At 33.6% G+C, this 18,531-nt stretch overlaps 1 protein-coding gene across 3 annotated transcripts in view; it reads left to right on the top strand.

The window, feature by feature from the left end:
- Nucleotides 1-18,531, top strand: part of LOC149786099 (coiled-coil domain-containing protein 81-like) — a 78,184-nt gene that overhangs the window by 53,923 nt on the left and 5,730 nt on the right. For 2 of the 3 annotated variants that reach the window (XM_089976407.1, XM_089976408.1), the window contains 4 exons: nucleotides 554-639; nucleotides 3,778-3,856; nucleotides 7,996-8,157; nucleotides 13,514-13,734. In XM_089976407.1, the coding sequence (XP_089832533.1) occupies nucleotides 554-639; nucleotides 3,778-3,856; nucleotides 7,996-8,157; nucleotides 13,514-13,734 (548 nt within the window). The remainder of the gene's footprint in view (nucleotides 1-553; nucleotides 640-3,777; nucleotides 3,857-7,995; nucleotides 8,158-13,513; nucleotides 13,735-18,531) is intronic. The other variant, XM_089976410.1, reaches the window with a different exon arrangement.

Here is an 18,531-nt window from a genome sequence, read left to right as displayed (position 1 = left end):
ATTGTGGTTGATTTTATGATCAGTTAATATTAATTTATTATCTGTGCTATCTTCAGCAGTAACGTCTGTGAAACGTGTGCCTTCCTTTTTATGTCCTTACTTCCATTCAAGATGGTACCATATATACTTGGTTATAAGTGAGATCTAACTTCAAACAACATAGAACCATATATGTTGTCACATAATGTGCTGGAAGATAGTGTATGTTTGTTTGTTTGTTCTACTGATTACTCCAGACAAATTTAATAGATGCCGATCTGCCAATTCAATATAGAACTGCTGATCTGGGTCTGTGTAGTTTGCATTTGAACCTGATTTATGTAGATACAGCATACATAATCCATCTGATGAATTTGTATGTACCCCATCACTGCCCACACATCTGCTTAGATATGTATGGTATAATTTAGAATTATTCCATTTTATTTTAGTCCTACATGTATTACATTGACATGTCATAAATCATGACCAATAAATTATGGAACCATTTATAGTTAAATGGTTCATGACTTGCAGCAGTGATTAAGTGAACTTGCTGTCATTGTTCCTGCAGGTGAGGGAGAAGGATGATTTGAGGAGAAAGAAGAAGTCAGATGATGAGTTCCTGGAAAGATTGGAGCAGGTGCAGTTAGCAGAGGAGTAAGTGTCATTCAGTATGTCTGCCATAAGGTGGAGCATATTTTATATTTTAATGTTGCCTGTCTGTCCATATGTCTGTCCATCTCTCTGTCTATCCATCCATCTGTTACCAGTTTTGTTTCTGAAATATAACTAGAGTAGTCTATCATTTACAGTTCGAAATTATATATGGACTAAGGAAGAAACCTATTGATTTTATGGTCTCAAGGTCAATATCCAAGTCATTGCAAGTGAAAGAAGAAAAATGGTTTGAACACAATAACTCAGGTTTTTGTCATCAGCATTTATGAAACATTTTGAATTGCTAAGGCTTACATATGGGGCATGGTAGAATTCTATCAATTTTGGGGTATATAGGTCAGTCATTTAAAATTCCTGTAACTGAAAGAAAGCAAATAGTGTATGCACAGTAAATCCAGTTCTTCCTGATCTTTATATACCTAACATTGTGGATGACTTGCACTTGGAGCAGAGTTAAACCTTATTGATTTTGTGGTAAAACATCAAGGTGACTATAACTGAAAGATCTTTTTCTTCTGTATATTCACTTGAGTTCCCCCATAATTCACATTTACCAGAATCCTATTGATTTTAGGGTTAAAAGGTCAAAAGTGTAGGTCACTAGGACTGGAAAAAGAAAATTTGTTTTCGCAGAATAATATTAGTTTTACATCACAAACTGGCACGAAATTCTGTGGATATCTTCCACATATGGTAAAGAAGAAGCCTATAAAAAATTATTAATTATGTACCTTTACTAAAGTTTGTGGATGAGGTTCACATTTGGCAAGGATAAATCCAATTGACTGTGGGGTCAACAGGTCAAAGGTCAAGGCCACTGTGAATACTAGAAGAAAAATGTTTTTAAGAAAAAAATAACTTGAGTTCTAGACCATGTATATTTACCAATGCTTGTAGAGGTCTTGCAGTTAAGGTATACAAGATACCTATTGATTTTGTGGTTCAAATAACAAAGGTCAAGGTCACTGTGGCTTGAAGAATAGGGGGCTTTTGAAAATAACATTTGGTCTAGAATAACTTCCTTGGTCAAACTTTGCAGATTTCTTGCACTTGGGTAATAATGAAAGCTATCGATTCTAAGTTCTAAAGATCAGAGGTCATGGTCAGTCTAATAAAAAAAGGAAATATTCTGCACATTTAAATTCAGTTGAAGACTTCATGCCTTGACCATAGTTTGACATTGAAACCCATTAGTAAATAATCTCCATAGTTAAGCATTCCCTACTAGTGCCAGTATTGAGGACTATTAAAAATGTGATGGGCATATAATGTGTAATTCACAGTACTCTTGTTACTTTATTCTTTCAGAATTACTACAGTATGTTTGTTTCTAAATATTGTCAAGAATTGACTAGTAGCCAGTACTTAGATAACCATTAATATTCATTATCATAGCATTTTCTGTACAGCTGGTGTTTTTCTCGTTAAATTTTTCACGGATGCATTTGTTAGTTAAAGTAACAATTTAACTCATTTTGGATGAGCAACAATGAAGTTATTACACACTGAATTTATACCTGATATATACTGTGAACTGTTCAGGTGTCTAATCACAAAAGCAGTGCATGTTCTTTTAGTTTGTGATGTGAAGCTCAACAGTTGTCATTGTTTAGCGGACATCTTGTTGCCTGAGAAAAGATGGGCTAGTGGTTCATTAGAATTTTGAATAAATAACAAAAATAGCTGACAGCTGGTGGTAGATAGGTGGAGTTTGTGTATTTTTCAGTTACTGGCAGCTAATGGTAGATAGGTGGAATTCAGAGATGCATCAATTGACTGGCAGCTGGCAATAGGTGGAGTTTGTGGAATTTTCAAACTGACAGCTGGTGGTAGATAAGTGAGTTCAGGGATATGTCATTTGACTGGCAGCTGGGGGAGATTGGATATTCATCATTTGGCTGACAGCTGGTGGTAGATAAGTGAGTTCAGGGATGTGTCATTTGACTGGCAGCTGGGGGAGATTGGATGTTTGTCATTTGACTAACAGCTGGTGGTAGATAAGTGAGTTCAGGGGTGTGTCATTTGACTGGCAGCTGGGGAAGATTGGATATTCATCATTTGACTGACAGCTGGTGGTAGATAAGTGAGTTACTGGAATGTGTCATTTGACTGGCAGCTGGGGAAGATTGGATATTCATCATTTGACTGACAGCTGGTGGTAGATAAGTGAGTTCAGGGGTGTGTCATTTGACTGGCAGTTGGGGGAGATTGGATATTCATCATTTGATTGACAGCTGGTGGTAGTTAGGGGGAACTTTGAAATTGAAGAGTTGACAGGCAGCTAGTGTTAGGTGGAGTTTGTGGATTTTTAGTCTGACTACTGGTGGTAGATAGGTCCTGTTTGGGTATATGTCAGTTTATGGGCAGCTTGTGGTAGATAGATGGAATTTAGGGATATGTCATTTGGCTGGTAGATAGGTAGGGTTTGGAGATCCATTTGTGACAGGCAACAAATGCTGATAGTACTGAGAAATTAGGATGCATTTTAATATGGAATTAATTGTCTATTTAACACCAGAATAAGCAGAAAGACTTTAATAATTTTAAATTTATAACTATTAAAGCACTTAAAAGATGCACAAAAATCTGAACTTTTTATATTTTTTGCGTCAGGCACAGAAGTTGTTAGAATTTGATGAGTCTTAATGATTAGGAATACATCATAAAGCATGTCATATTTGACAGATTGTACAATATTCTTAGATATCATTACAGAGCCAATTTTGACAGATTGTACAATATCCTTAGATATCACTACACATGCAGTTTTAACAGACTGTACAATACCTTTAGATATCACTACACAGGCAATTTTGACAGATTGTACAATATCCTTAGATATTACTACACAGGCAATTTTGACAGATTGTACAATACCTTAGATATCACTACACATGCAATTTTGACAGATTGTACAATATCCTTAGATATCACTACACATGCAATTTTGACAGATTGTACAATATCCTTAGATATCACCACACATTCAATGTTCTTTCTTGATTTTTGTAACTTGGTCGCTTATAAAGAACACTATTTGAGTAAAACATCACATATTATATACAGCTACAAGATACTCTCTGTACTAAATTATAGTAGCCATTATTTCCCTTACAGTCTGGCTGCCCAGAGAGAGCAGTACCTAAGGGCACAGGCAGAGGAGATGGACAAGTACAAACAGGCACTAGAGGCCCAGGTTTGTTTACAACATTTAGTATATGTCTTACTTATGTAGCCAGTAATCTGCTGAAAGGTCTTTGTGTTATAAAGTGTTTTGCTTGCTAATTATTTATTGTTTTTATGTTTGCTGTGTGGTTGCTGTTCCATTCACTAACTCTTTTAGGATCCTATGTTGCTGTCATTATTAAAAGATGTAGGCTTTAATCTGATTCCACTGAAGTCAGAAAATATTAATTTAAATATAAAATATAACAGTATAGAAAATATTAATTTACATATAGAATATAACAGTAATGAATTGCATATCAGCCTCTTTTCTGCAGAAAATAAAAATTTTCTTCACATCACTCAGTTTGTTTACAAATTCCAGACAATGCTTTTTTGTTTAGATGGGAGAAATATACAAAGAAATTAATAATGTTCTTTGAGTTCCTGACCTCATCATTTGAGATAACAGAGTCTGTATGTGAGGCAAAAAGTTATTGTAAACAAAATTATTGACTTATTTTGTGAATTACTTTTGTGAACTAACGACAGTTTCTTTAAATTTTAAACAAAAGCTAATTCTAATCCTGATCTCAAGTTTAAAGTCTTTAATAAGAATTCGTCAATCATACAGCTTATTTAGATCATAGAAATCCATGAAGGAAATTAACTTACAAAAACAAACTGTAGGTTTTAAAATTTAATGGATTTGATGACTTACTATTCTAATTTGAATGTAAAGTCAGGTCTTGTCTGTTAAGTATGAACATAATTTCATAATCACTAATAGTATGTGGGCAGAATACTGTTAACTTTGCTGTGAAGCATACTACCATAGCCATGTACATTGATCCTTACATGTATTTAACCTGACAAGACTGACATCTCACTGTGGCACATTGGTATTGAATAGCCTGTGTAACGCAATGTATCTAACCTGACAAGATTGACATCTCACTGTGGCACATTGTTATTGAATATCCTGTGTAACACAATGTGTCTTACCTGACTTGACTGACATGAGGCAAATTGGTATTGAATAGCCTGTGTAACAGTGTGTCTTACCTGACTTGACTGACATCTTGCTGAGGCACCTTGGTATTGAATAGCCTGTGTAACACAATGTGTCTTACCTGACTTGACTGACATCTTGCTGTGGCATATTGGCTTTGAATAGCCTGTGTAACACAATGTGTCTTACCTGACTTGACTGACATCTTGCTGTGGCATATTGGCTTTGAAAAGCCTGTGTAACACAATGTGTCTTACCTGACTTGACTGACATCTTGCTGTGGCATATTGGCTTTGAAAAGCCTGTGTTACACAATGTGTCTTACCTGACTTGACTGACATCTTGCTGTGGCACATTGGTATTGAATAGCCTGTGTAACACAATGTGTCTTACCTGACTTGACTGACATCTTGCTGTGGCATATTGGCTTTGAAAAGCCTTTATAATGCAGTGTTTCTAACCTGATAAGACTGGCATCATGCCATGTTACGTAAGCAAGGAACAACCTTCGGAACACACCAGCTTGCTGAAATTGACAAGATTAAGACAGGTATGGAGGGGCACAAAAGATTAATACATTATATGACTTTTATGAGAGCATAATTATCAAGTTAACAGTATTCCTGTAATTTTCTTATTGCTATTTATTCTTGTACTGCACTTGCTTACTTGCTTAATTAATAGCATTTTTTATTCTTGATTGTTGTGTATGTTTTTGTTTAATGCCAAACATAAACATATGCAGAGGCAGTCAAAAGCACATTGTCAGTTCAGAAACTTTATAACTATTCAGTACATTCCATTTTTCTGCATTTAATCACCATGACTCCTGTTGGAAATACTTTTATTTTTGACAGATGAAACTTAATAGACCCTTTTTAGCTTTGATGGTCATAGACCAGAAAAACTTACGGGATGGCTGTTGTCCATTGTTTGTCATCTGTAATCCAGCATCTATTTTCTGTTATCTGTCCAGCCACAAGTTTGTTCTTGCTCCTCCTCCTAAACTACTTGGAGCATTGCCTGAAACTTTACACATACACCTATCCCTTTGTCTAGTTGGTCATAAATGAAAATGGTGCTGCTCAGAAACCAAGTAGAGCCAATGCAGCAGCCATCATTAAATGCATGTCTTCATTACTCATCCTGAATAGAAAGTCATCTTGATATGGAGATTTCACCTGAAGACTTCTTATTATGTCTAATTGGTCCTGAAAGAAAATTATTAAACTTGAACATGGGTTTGAACCCTGGCCGAGTCATACCAAAGACTTCTAAAAAAGGTACTAACAGCTGCCATGCTTGGCACTCAGCATTAAGTGGTTAGTGTTAGGCCTGGTTGGCCTGGTGTCAGGATAATGTGACTAGGTGGGACATCATGCTACACATCTGCGGCATGATGCCCCAGTGCTAGATGTCACTATAAACTGCCACACTGCAGACATCGTAGTGATATGACTGAAAAACTGTTAAAGCTACATTAAAAATCCAAATCACACACACGCACAAACTTGAACACGCAATATGGCCACAACTGTAAAATCTTGTTATCACTACTCATCATGAATGGTTGGACATATCAACATAATGTATTTACTAAAAGACTCCTTGTGGTGTTTGGTAAGTTCTAAATGACAATGGTTCCAATTTTATGTCCAATATGGCTTCCTACTGCAATCATGTTGAAAATATTGTTATCACTATTCCACCTGAAAGCAAAGTCATAAGTGCATAGTTTTCACCAGAAGACTTCTTATGATGTCTAGTTAGTCTAAAATGAAAGCGGTGCCATGTAGACACATACAGTGGCCATCTTGAAAATCTTTCTATCACTGCTTAGTGTGAATAGATGGTGATACCAACAGGGTGTCACTTCTAAGTTCTAACCAGCCATACATGCTGGGATGGAACTAGGGAGTGTCAACAAAACCAACATGAGATTTCCAGGAAAAGACTTTTATGATGTCTTATTGATTCAGAATGAAAAAAGTGCTGATCTGACATTCAGTATGGTTACCAAGCAGCCATCTTGAGAATCTTCTTCTTGGTGCTCCTCTGGAAAGTCCTATCAGCATGGGGTTTTTGCTTGAAGACTTTTTATGAAGTCTAGTTGGGTTTTCACTTGAAGACTTCTTATGAAGTCTAGATGGGTTTTCACTTGAAGACTTCTTATGGAGTCTAGTTGGGTTTTCACTTGAAGACTTCTTATGAAGTCTAGTTGGGTTTTCACTTGAAGACTTTTTATGAAGTCTAGATGATCTTAAATAAAATTGTGCCTATCTGATATCACTATCGCCATCACATTGGCATCTCAAACATTTTATTGCTACTCCACATAGATTGAAATTAATATCAACATTGGGTTTTCACCAGAATACTTACACTGTATGGTTGGCACTAAATGAAAAGAGTACCATCCTATATGACCACAATGGCTACCAACTTGAACACCTCCCAAACTGAAAGTCATATTGATATGAGGTTTATACTGAATATTTCTTAGGGTGTCTGGTTGGTCCTGGCAGAAATTTATTTGTGATTTGAAATCCAATATGGACACAGTGGTGGTCATCTTGAAGACCTTGTTATTCCTACTTCTCAGAATTGTCATAGGATTTTCACCAAGACTTTTTATTATATCTTGTTGGCCCTAAATCAAAATGGTGCCATGCAGGCATCCAGTATGGCTACCACAGTGAACATACTGAAATCTTGCTACTAGGTCTCCAGAATAAATGGTCATATTGGCATGGATTATTCATCAAAAGTCTTCAAATGGTGTCTAGTTTTATCTAACTGAAGATGTTGCAGATCTTACATCAAGTTTGGCTGCCACATTCACCAGTTTGAAAACCCTTTTGCTCAAGAACATCAGAGATGGTTTCAGCACTCAACAGCTACAAATAAGAAATGGTGTTTTTTTGAATTAGAGTGTCAGTTTCTTTGAGAGACACTTATTTAAAAAAAGAATTGTTCTAATTTTTTTTTAAAAAAACAGGAGAAAATATGCTGATTGCATCTTTAATCATGAATTAAAAATTTGCTTTTGATTGCATATATCTCTTCTTTTAGTTCAAAGCATGCTCATACATATATTTTTCTGCCATATTAATGCATTTTTTTTTCTTTCTCCCACCATCTATTGCTGTGTGAAATAGAGACTTATTAAAGCCAAATATGATATGTTTGCTGAATACCACCAATTGCAATCCCAGATGCCCATGCGATTACCCATAATTCCCACCTCCACTGTTGTGCAGCCATTTGGTGACTTGAAGTTGCAAAGATTAAATGAGAATCTTAAATCCATTCAAGGAAGGGTATCATTTTTTTGTTACATTTTGTTTTCACTACTTTCCTTATGGCATGGGCCAATGCATTATACTTCTGTCAACAGTTGACATTTTTTGTATGTTTAAAAAAATCAAAATAAATGGAGGTATATTTTCAAACTTTGTAAGTGTGTTCCTTCAAACGTCACATACAAATATTCAGTGATGCTGACACGATTCAGCACATCTTTTTTTCATCTTATTTTCTGCTGATATTCCACTGAAGCAAAAATTAAGTACAATGCTAAAAAAGTAACTGTTTTACTGGTAATAATTCATATTTCATTCAGAATTTAGTTATTAGTCCTATCATGCTTGATTTCAGTTATTTTCCATTGAAAGTCCATTGAGTTTCCTTGGAGAAATTAGAGAACTTCTTCACACTTTGGATTTTTCAATTGAAAGTCCACTGAATCGCATCAGAGAAATTAGAGAAGTTCTTTACAGTCTGTGGACTTCTTTATTGAGAGTCCACTAAATTGCCTTTTGAGAAATTAGGGAGATTGCTTAAAGTCGTTTGACTTTTCCATTGAAAGTCCACTGGATTGCCTCAAAGAAATTAGAGAACTTCTTCATAATAAGTGGACTTTTTCACTTAAGTTCATTAAATTGCCTTTGAGAAATTTGAGAGCTTCTTTATAGTAAGTTGATTTTCAGGTGCCTTAGATAATGCTGGATACATTATTTATTGGTACATGTATGTCATATTGAAAGCTACTATAAAGCAACCGTAATCTATATATTTGCATGCATTAATTTGAACATTTTTAGCTCTCAGGAACTGTTTGTGGTTTCTAAAGATTATAAAGTTCTTTGTACCAAACTACAAATAAATGTTGTCTTTTTTTAATGTAAACTTATCTGTATTGTCAGAATATGTCATTTAATGTTATGGTTTTTTTTCTACCAAGAAGAATATAGCATTGTGTTGTCCCGGTTAGAAATAAGTGGCTGTTCCTGAACCTTTTGAAATGTCACCTTAGTAAATCAATGAAAATATATTGCAAATGGTTGCATTTGATTATGGAGAGAACATGTGTATACAAAAGTCATTATATTAGTTCATAATTTAAACTTTAATACCAATACATCTTTTTGAAAAAATTTAAAACAAATAAATATTCATTTATATAGATGGTCATAACAGTTCTAATGAATTCTCTAAACAGATTCACCCCTGTCAGTATTGATCTCATTTGAATGTATCCCAATAATATTTATTAGCATTGAATTGTGCCAAAGCAAACTTTAATAAAACTAGGATTTTATGTGTATCCATAATGACTGTCCAAGATTCCACAAATTCTGCTTATATTTACTAAAACACCACTAAGCAATTAATTCAGAGCTCTGCTTGATTTCAGTTGGTTCGGTTCTTTCCATTTGAATTGGGTTTTAAAAACCCATTTGCATGTGTCTGCTTTCAGTCCACAGATTCTGTTAGTTCTTCACGAAAGTCTGCTTAAAATGTGCTGATTATGTCTCCTTAATTTTTCTGTTGAACTTATTTCAAGCAACCGTTTGGGCTTCCATGCAATCCAGGTGGAAAATATAGTTGTGACAGTTCTGGAAAAAGAACATAGGAATGATTTTAATGAGACTTTCCAGGAATAATTTTTATAATGCATTCTTTTAAACTATTTTTGTTCCCTCCATAGCAACTATTTAGTAAGTAGGTAGATAATGTATTTCTTCAAACATTTTCTTCAAAGTACTGATCTGGATTTGTTCTTGTTTGTGGACATTTTTCATGCAGCATATGGCCTCCCATGGTGTATCTGTTTGGTTTGTATCATAACCAAGTCCTAAACATATTTTTGACTTCTCTTAAACTCTTTGCTCTTTAGCCAGTTTTGCTAAGACTTTGTAGAAATTTTCCACATGATAAGCTTTGCTAGAGTTGTGCCAAACCAGGTGAATTATTATATTTGTAACACCTTTTAATACTACTTTGCCGATCTCAACAAATTCTAATGGAAATATTTGTTATATGTTCTAATATTCTACCTAGTTTGAGATTTTAATCCTTCCTAGCAACCATTACACTTCCATAGTAAATAGGTGGAAAATATTTCTACCAAGATTATCTGGCCAATAATTGTTACATTTGGCAGTAAGATTAATGTGAGTGAATTGGGTTATCTAAGACCTACTTGGATCTCTTGTTTGATCCAGCTGAGTGATCTTAGGCCTTCTTGAGCCTCTTGCTTGATTCTGTTGAGTGATCTCAGGACTTCTTGGGCCTCTTGTTTGAGCCATTACATGATCTCAGGTTTATTTGGACCTCTCTTTTGAAAGACGATATCAAGTGGAAGATTTGAATATTTAAATTTTTTTGTGACAGATATTTGAAAGTTCTATTCCACGCTGCAGTGACTGTTCATAATGTATCTTTCCTTTCTTCAAAATATACAGTGAAAGATGATAATAATGAAATCATTAGTTTTCCTGTCAAAAAAATTAAAATCATCTCTAGATTACATATCTGTACAATCAAATTATTACAGACTTTTCTGTTATTAATCTTTAGAGTTCAGATTGGTGAAAATTGAATCAAAATGAGTCCTTTCTAACATATATAAGAATTTTTATATTTGTTTAGATATAGAGGAAAAACAGCTGCATTTTCAAGGTTACCAATCAGGAAACTAACTCCAAGGTCATTTTGTTTGTCTAAAATGAATAAACATTTCAATACTACTTATTAATCCCAGCTAATGTGGTACTAAGAGTATAAGAGTGTTTCCTATATAATGTTAGGTAAAACAGCTCCAGCAATCCTTCGAAATTAGAATTTTCTAATTTTAAAATGTGATACATGATGAAACATAATTAGGATTTACTTTCAATCTGGGAGGTAAAATGATTGGTTTTACTCAATCTGTGTACAAATTATCCATAAACAGAACATACAAAAAATTACTGTAAATGGAAAGTGCTTATTAATTTCTTATTAGTTACTCAATGAAAGAGTTGTGTATAGTTGTCAACTTTGTGACTGCCTAAATTGACCTTAATAGATTGTTGGCTTTTATGTTGAGGGCTGCCTAACTGAGCAACCATGTAAACTAAGGATGGTATATATATATATATATATATATATATATATATATATATATATATATATATATATATATATATCAAACATTTCTGAGAAATTTTCTTGGCCTGACATGCTTTTTAATTTTGTGAACTTGTTTATTTGTTTATGCCTCTCAGTATAAATTTTCAGGGTTTGCCAGGCTCTGTTTGTGCTCTTTATAGAATTCATTTGTTAGCCATGCTCTGTCTGAACACAAAATAGAATTTTTGAGTTAGCCAGGCCTCTATTTTTTCTCAGTATAGAATTTTATGGTGAGCCAGGCTCTATTTGTACTTTGCGCTCAGTATAGAATTTCAAAGTCAGCCAGTCTCAGTTTTTGTATCTTGATGTTTTATTCACTTCATAATTATACTGGACATAGGCGCACATTATAAAAATGAATTTGGATCTCACATTGAGATCCTTACCAATTCTTCATAGTCAAGATAAATTTGATTGATTTCCTGTTTATGAACAATAAGTGCTTCTTATCAAAGGCTTATTGAAGAACTGGTTCAATGTTAGCACTGTATTTAAATGGGATAGCACTGTATCTATGTATTGATATAAATATATCCTCTCAGCTTAGTTGACAAAACCTGTTATTCCAGTCAGCTTTTATCTTTTATAACCATAGCTTTCATAAGCATAGCTTTTACCTTTATAAAAATCATTTTAACTTTTTCAGTAAACCACTTCCTGCATTCTGATTTTATTGCAAAAGCAGATTCCTATGTTTCATTGCTGTGATAATTCAGTTGTATTTTCACCTTACCTCTTTCAAGTTTCTTGCATTTTTCATTGTTTAAAGTGTGTCTTAAGGAGACTGGGTATGAAACAATAAACTGCCAGCAAGATAAATCCTGGAAGGCATGCCATAACAGTTACCATGTGATATCATTTCAGCACTGAGTCACTTGATGTTCATCAGTGTTGCCTCCACATCAGAATCATATGAAAATAATAGGAATAAGATTAAATAATTGTCATAGGTGGGGTAAAGTTGTTACTTGATATGTTAGTGATTCAGGTATGGAATGTATCTGGATCAGTAGAAAAATTACTTGGACTTGGTGCAGAGGCCTTGCCATTACATTTACCACTGACTTAGCATCACTCTTTACTAGAGTACTGACAAGCCATGTAACTAATAATTCTATCCATTTTCCTGTGCCCCAGATCAATTAACTTTCTGAGTGTTGATCATAGTGATATATACTTACATTTGCTTAGTATTCATTTTTCAAGTATTCTCAGTGGAACTCAAGACTTTTAACAAGTTTTAGTCTAAAACTTACAGTTGTTGTTTTTATCTTGAATCCAGGCAGTTGACTACAGACAGTTGACATAAATTATATGTAATATCCAACACATATTATTATTTTTTTATCATTAGAAATTTGCTGTATTTTATTGTCAAAAAATGTTGGCAAAATTAGAAGCATTTGCATGGTAAATACAAACACAAAAATGGGAAAGAATACTGTTCCCTGACTCTAAACTTCAGCAACACATGTAAGAATTACCTGGTATTAGAGTCCATTATATATATATATATATATATATATATATATATATATATATATATATATATATATATATATATATATATATATATACATACATACATACATACATACATACATACATATATATATATATATATATATATATATATATATATATATATATATATATATATATATCCTCTTTTTTCTTATATAGATCTTAATATATATCTTGGAGGTATAGAAAAGCACAACACAACACACTAAGTTCCACAAGAGATAATAAAGGCCCCAGTAAAGCACAAGAACTCTGTCTTTTCCATGTATTCTGGAAAGTGCTTAACATCTGAGCTTATTTGTATGCTCAATCACAAAATGAATGAATTATTTACATATCACCCACAATTTGAAGATTGATAATAAACTGTAATAAGTGTTTGTTAAATACTTGTAATTCCAATAGCTAGCATGATTAACACATCAGCCTGTTTATTGAAGCTGTATCATATAAAAATGTCCATTCATTTACAATTTTTCAACTTCATTGCAGTTGCTGACATTATTTTTCCATCATCATAATTAATTACAGAAAGATGATGATTTTAGTTTCAAAAAATGTTTTTAATAAATTGCAAAGCAGAGTTTTCTAAATCCAAAGTATGGCTAGATCCTGTACAATTTTATATTGTTTGTTTTTATTTGTAGTTCTCATGTAATTTAGTAATACATTGTAATACTTTTATACTTTTCCTAGCTGCGTTTCAAGCCTCTGCAAGTTCCACCCCGTGAGCCAGACAATGAGGTCTTTGGGAAGAATGATATGACCAATGAAAAAATGGCAGAGCGCAGAAGGCGAGCATATGATTTATTCCAAGAGCAGCAGGACCTGGTAGCACATAAGAAAAGGGAGGCAATCTTAAAGCGACTTGCAGAACAGAGAGAAGAAGAGGATGTGCTGGATCAAACAAAGAAAGAGTATGTGTGACTTTAACTTTTAGCACATTTTCAGACAAAACTCTGATGATCTTTAGCTGGTTCAGAGATGGAAATGGTCCCTATCTAAGCTCCAATATGGCCACCAGAGTGAAAATCTTCTTATGGGGTTTTAAGGTGGCGCTCACCAGATAATATGTACTTTTGAGAGAGTGACGTATGTAAGGTGAAGTAGTTCGCATTTAAAACATGCACAGTGGAGAGAATGTTTGCATACCTCTATGCTACATTAATGTAATGTGGATGATATTTCTTTTGGATATTGTACTTTTGGAAATTTTACATGATTTAAGCACACTGCTAACTAAAATGACTGCTCCCTTGTGTTAAAAAATCAGTCTGAATTAGTCTAAAGTACACTATACATAGCAGCTATTAAAATAGGGAAAATGAATTTTGCCAGACTAGACAATACCAGCGTCTGAAAGTGCAATGAATGAATTACCAAATATATAAAATGTAAAAAAAGTTATCGGCTCTATTTTATACAATTGACCTCTGAAGTTCAGGAAGTGAAAATGACCAAGTAGAGCTAGCACTTTTTTGAAAGGTGCACATTTGAAGTAAGGCCAAGCTGTATACTCTATAACCCATAGTACACCCATCAATCATACACCAAAATAAAGGGAATTAAAGGTTCTTTGCATTATACCTAAGATATACAAGGTCTTTTTTAAATAGCCAGTATAACCAGTGAGGAAAGCCGGGGACATTCTTTTTCTTTAAATTCCTAACCCTATGCAAAATGCGAAACTGTATAGCGCCACCTTAAAGAAAATAAAAAAATGTTTGCAATTATTTTTTTTTATTTTCATATAATTATGTATGATGTTCTGAATAAAATGGTACATTCATATTGCATTTAAGCATGAAAATAAGCTAATTATGATCATTTTTCTCTTGCTTACATAATTTGCCATGAGGTATTTTTGTGTGAGTAGTGACCTTAATTATGGGGAAATTAGAAGACTTAGAATATAGGAATAGAGTCAACTTAAATTTAAAACTGTTGCAATAAGTGACAGAAATATATGGTGAAAATGTTTCTTTTCATTTATTTGCAATGAAATAAAAAAATAAATGATGAGAAAGTGAATTCGCTTCTTCCATATTAAACAATAGGCAAATATTTTACACTTTGACCTTTGACCTTTATGAAGCTGATGAGTTACCTCCCTTTTCTAATTGTAAAATTCGTTGTTGATATCTCAGAAATAATTCTGGCTAGTTTCATGTTCCTATCATTCAGCATAACATTGGTTGCTATGTTTACAAAATGTAATGTGCATTCTTAAAATAGCTCACTTTTATCATGGGGGGGGGTAGGCTGGACTTGTTAGAGACTCTGACACTCATAAATACTGTTCTGTGGGGAAAAAGGCAGGAGAATTATTCATAAGGATTGTTTTGATGCTTGCGACTTAAATGTTTCAGCCATATAAACATAATTAAATCATAAAAAAATAATACCTACATCTTCTTTATGGTGGCGCTCACCAGATAATATGTACTTTTGAGAGAGTGACGTATGTAAGGTGAAGTAGTTCGCATTTAAAACATGCACAGTGGAGAGAATGTTTGCATACCTCTATGCTACATTAATGTAATGTGGATGATATTTCTTTTGGATATTGTACTTTTGGAAATTTTACATGATTTAAGCACACTGCTAACTAAAATGACTGCTCCCTTGTGTTAAAAAATCAGTCTGAATTAGTCTAAAGTACACTATACATAGCAGCTATTAAAATAGGGAAAATGAATTTTGCCAGACTAGACAATACCAGCGTCTGAAAGTGCAATGAATGAATTACCAAATATATAAAATGTAAAAAAAGTTATCGGCTCTTTTTTATACAATTGACCTCTGAAGTTCAGGAAGTGAAAATGACCAAGTAGAGCTAGCACTTTTTTGAAAGGTGCACATTTGAAGTAAGGCCAAGCTGTATACTCTATAACCCATAGTACACCCATCAATCATACACCAAAATAAAGGGAATTAAAGGTTCTTTGCATTATACCTAAGATATACAAGGTCTTTTTTAAATAGCCAGTATAACCAGTGAGGAAAGCCGGGGACATTCTTTTTCTTTAAATTCCTAACCCTATGCAAAATGCGAAACTGTATAGCACCACCTTAAAGAAAATAAAAAAATGTTTGCAATTATTTTTTTTTATTTTCATATAATTATGTATGATGTTCTGAATAAAATGGTACATTCATATTGCATTTAAGCATGAAAATAAGCTAATTATGATCATTTTTCTCTTGCTTACATAATTTGCCATGAGGTATTTTTGTGTGAGTAGTGACCTTAATTATGGGGAAATTAGAAGACTTAGAATATAGGAATAGAGTCAACTTAAATTTAAAACTGTTGCAATAAGTGACAGAAATATATGGTGAAAATGTTTCTTTTCATTTATTTGCAATGAAATAAAAAAATAAATGATGAGAAAGTGAATTCGCTTCTTCCATATTAAACAATAGGCAAATATTTTACACTTTGACCTTTGACCTTTATGAAGCTGATGAGTTACCTCCCTTTTCTAATTGTAAAATTCGTTGTTGATATCTCAGAAATAATTCTGGCTAGTTTCATGTTCCTATCATTCAGCATAACATTGGTTGCTATGTTTACAAAATGTAATGTGCATTCTTAAAATAGCTCACTTTTATCATGGGGGTGGGTAGGCTGGACTTGTTAGAGACTCTGACACTCATAAATACTGTTCTGTGGGGAAAAAGGCAGGAGAATTATTCATAAGGATTGTTTTGATGCTTGCGACTTAAATGTTTCAGCCATATAAACATAATTAAATCATAAAAAAATAATACCTACATCTTCTTTATGGTGGCGCTCACCAGATAATATGTACTTTTGAGAGAGTGACGTATGTAAGGTGAAGTAGTTCGCATTTAAAACATGCACAGTGGAGAGAATGTTTGCATACCTCTATGCTACATTAATGTAATGTGGATGATATTTCTTTTGGATATTGTACTTTTGGAAATTTTACATGATTTAAGCACACTGCTAACTAAAATGACTGCTCCCTTGTGTTAAAAAATCAGTCTGAATTAGTCTAAAGTACACTATACATAGCAGCTATTAAAATAGGGAAAATGAATTTTGCCAGACTAGACAATACCAGCGTCTGAAAGTGCAATGAATGAATTACCAAATATATAAAATGTAAAAAAAGTTATCGGCTCTTTTTTATACAATTGACCTCTGAAGTTCAGGAAGTGAAAATGACCAAGTAGAGCTAGCACTTTTTTGAAAGGTGCACATTTGAAGTAAGGCCAAGCTGTATACTCTATAACCCATAGTACACCCATCAATCATACACCAAAATAAAGGGAATTAAAGGTTCTTTGCATTATACCTAAGATATACAAGGTCTTTTTTAAATAGCCAGTATAACCAGTGAGGAAAGCCGGGGACATTCTTTTTCTTTAAATTCCTAACCCTATGCAAAATGCGAAACTGTATAGCGCCACCTAAATGGTATAATTTCATCCCTCAATATGAGACAAACTGCTTTGTCCCACTTTAGAGAGAACATATAAAGGGAGGCTACCCCTGATCTTGGACTATCTTGCCTGATGCTAAAACAGTATAAACTCACTTCTGCTTGTTAAAGACTGCATCATTCATTCATTTTCATCACTGCTGTTCTAAACTACATGGAGAAAAGTGATGAAACTTCGCAAACACATTTAAATAGAGGTCTTATTGGTCTTAATTGAAATTGGTGCCCTTCAAAAGTCAATTATGGCCACCACAGAGGTCATCTTGAAGATCTTTTTATGCTTAATAGAAGTCATATCAGCATGGAGCTATCATAAAATGAACATATTAATGATATGAAGTTTGTTTTAAATCAGAATGGGTCCAGTATGGCCACCACAATAGCCTTTGTGAAAATCTTGAAAATCTTTTTATTGCTACGTATCCAGAACAGAGGTGATACTGAAATGTTTTTGTTGTTGTTGATAAAACACATTTTATTTTATTTAATTGGTCCTAAATTAAAATGGTATCAATTTGACCTTCAACTTGGCCACCTTTGCACCCATGTTGAAAATCTTATTATCATTACTCCTGAATGGATGGTAATGTCAACATGCAATTTTCATGAAAACAATTTTAATATAATTTGTCCTACATGAATTTGGTTCTGTTCTGATCTCCAGCATGGCTACCATAGCAACAATCTTTGTAATGCTGTTTTCACTATTCTATCTAAATGGAATGTCATGTCTACATGAAGATTTCAAGAAAACACTTGGTGTACTACAAAAGAAGAAGGCTAAAATGAACTGTGAAATGGCCGACATAGTAGCCATCTTGAAAATATTGCTGTCAATACTCCTTCTGAATTGATTGTTACATTGACATGGGGTTTTCACTAAAACATTTTTATATTAATGTGTGTAGTAGGTCATAGATAAAAATTGTGCCAATTTGACCTCCAACATTGTGAATGTATTATTGCCCATCTTGAAAATCGTGTTATAGTTACTTTTCTCAAACACATGGTTGTATTGACATCAGACTTTTGCTATATCACCAACTTCATTGTGCGGTTGGTATTAGTTGGAAACAGTTGTTGATCATGTAACCTCCAGCATACTTGCGATGATAGACATTTTGAAAATGGTGTTATTGCTACTTCTGAAGAAGAGTTTATTGTCATGGAATTTTCACTGAAGGACATATGACAAGAAAACATAGGTTCTAAATGAAAATTATGAAGATCATGCCTCTGTCA

The sequence above is a fragment of the Sinohyriopsis cumingii genome, chromosome 12 (genome assembly GCF_028554795.1).
Source record: "Sinohyriopsis cumingii isolate HCF-2022 chromosome 12, ASM2855479v2, whole genome shotgun sequence".
NCBI classification, from domain to species: domain Eukaryota; kingdom Metazoa; phylum Mollusca; class Bivalvia; order Unionida; family Unionidae; genus Sinohyriopsis; species Sinohyriopsis cumingii.
Note: the sequence above shows the minus strand (reverse complement) of the source record. Positions and strands in the feature narration are given on the sequence as shown.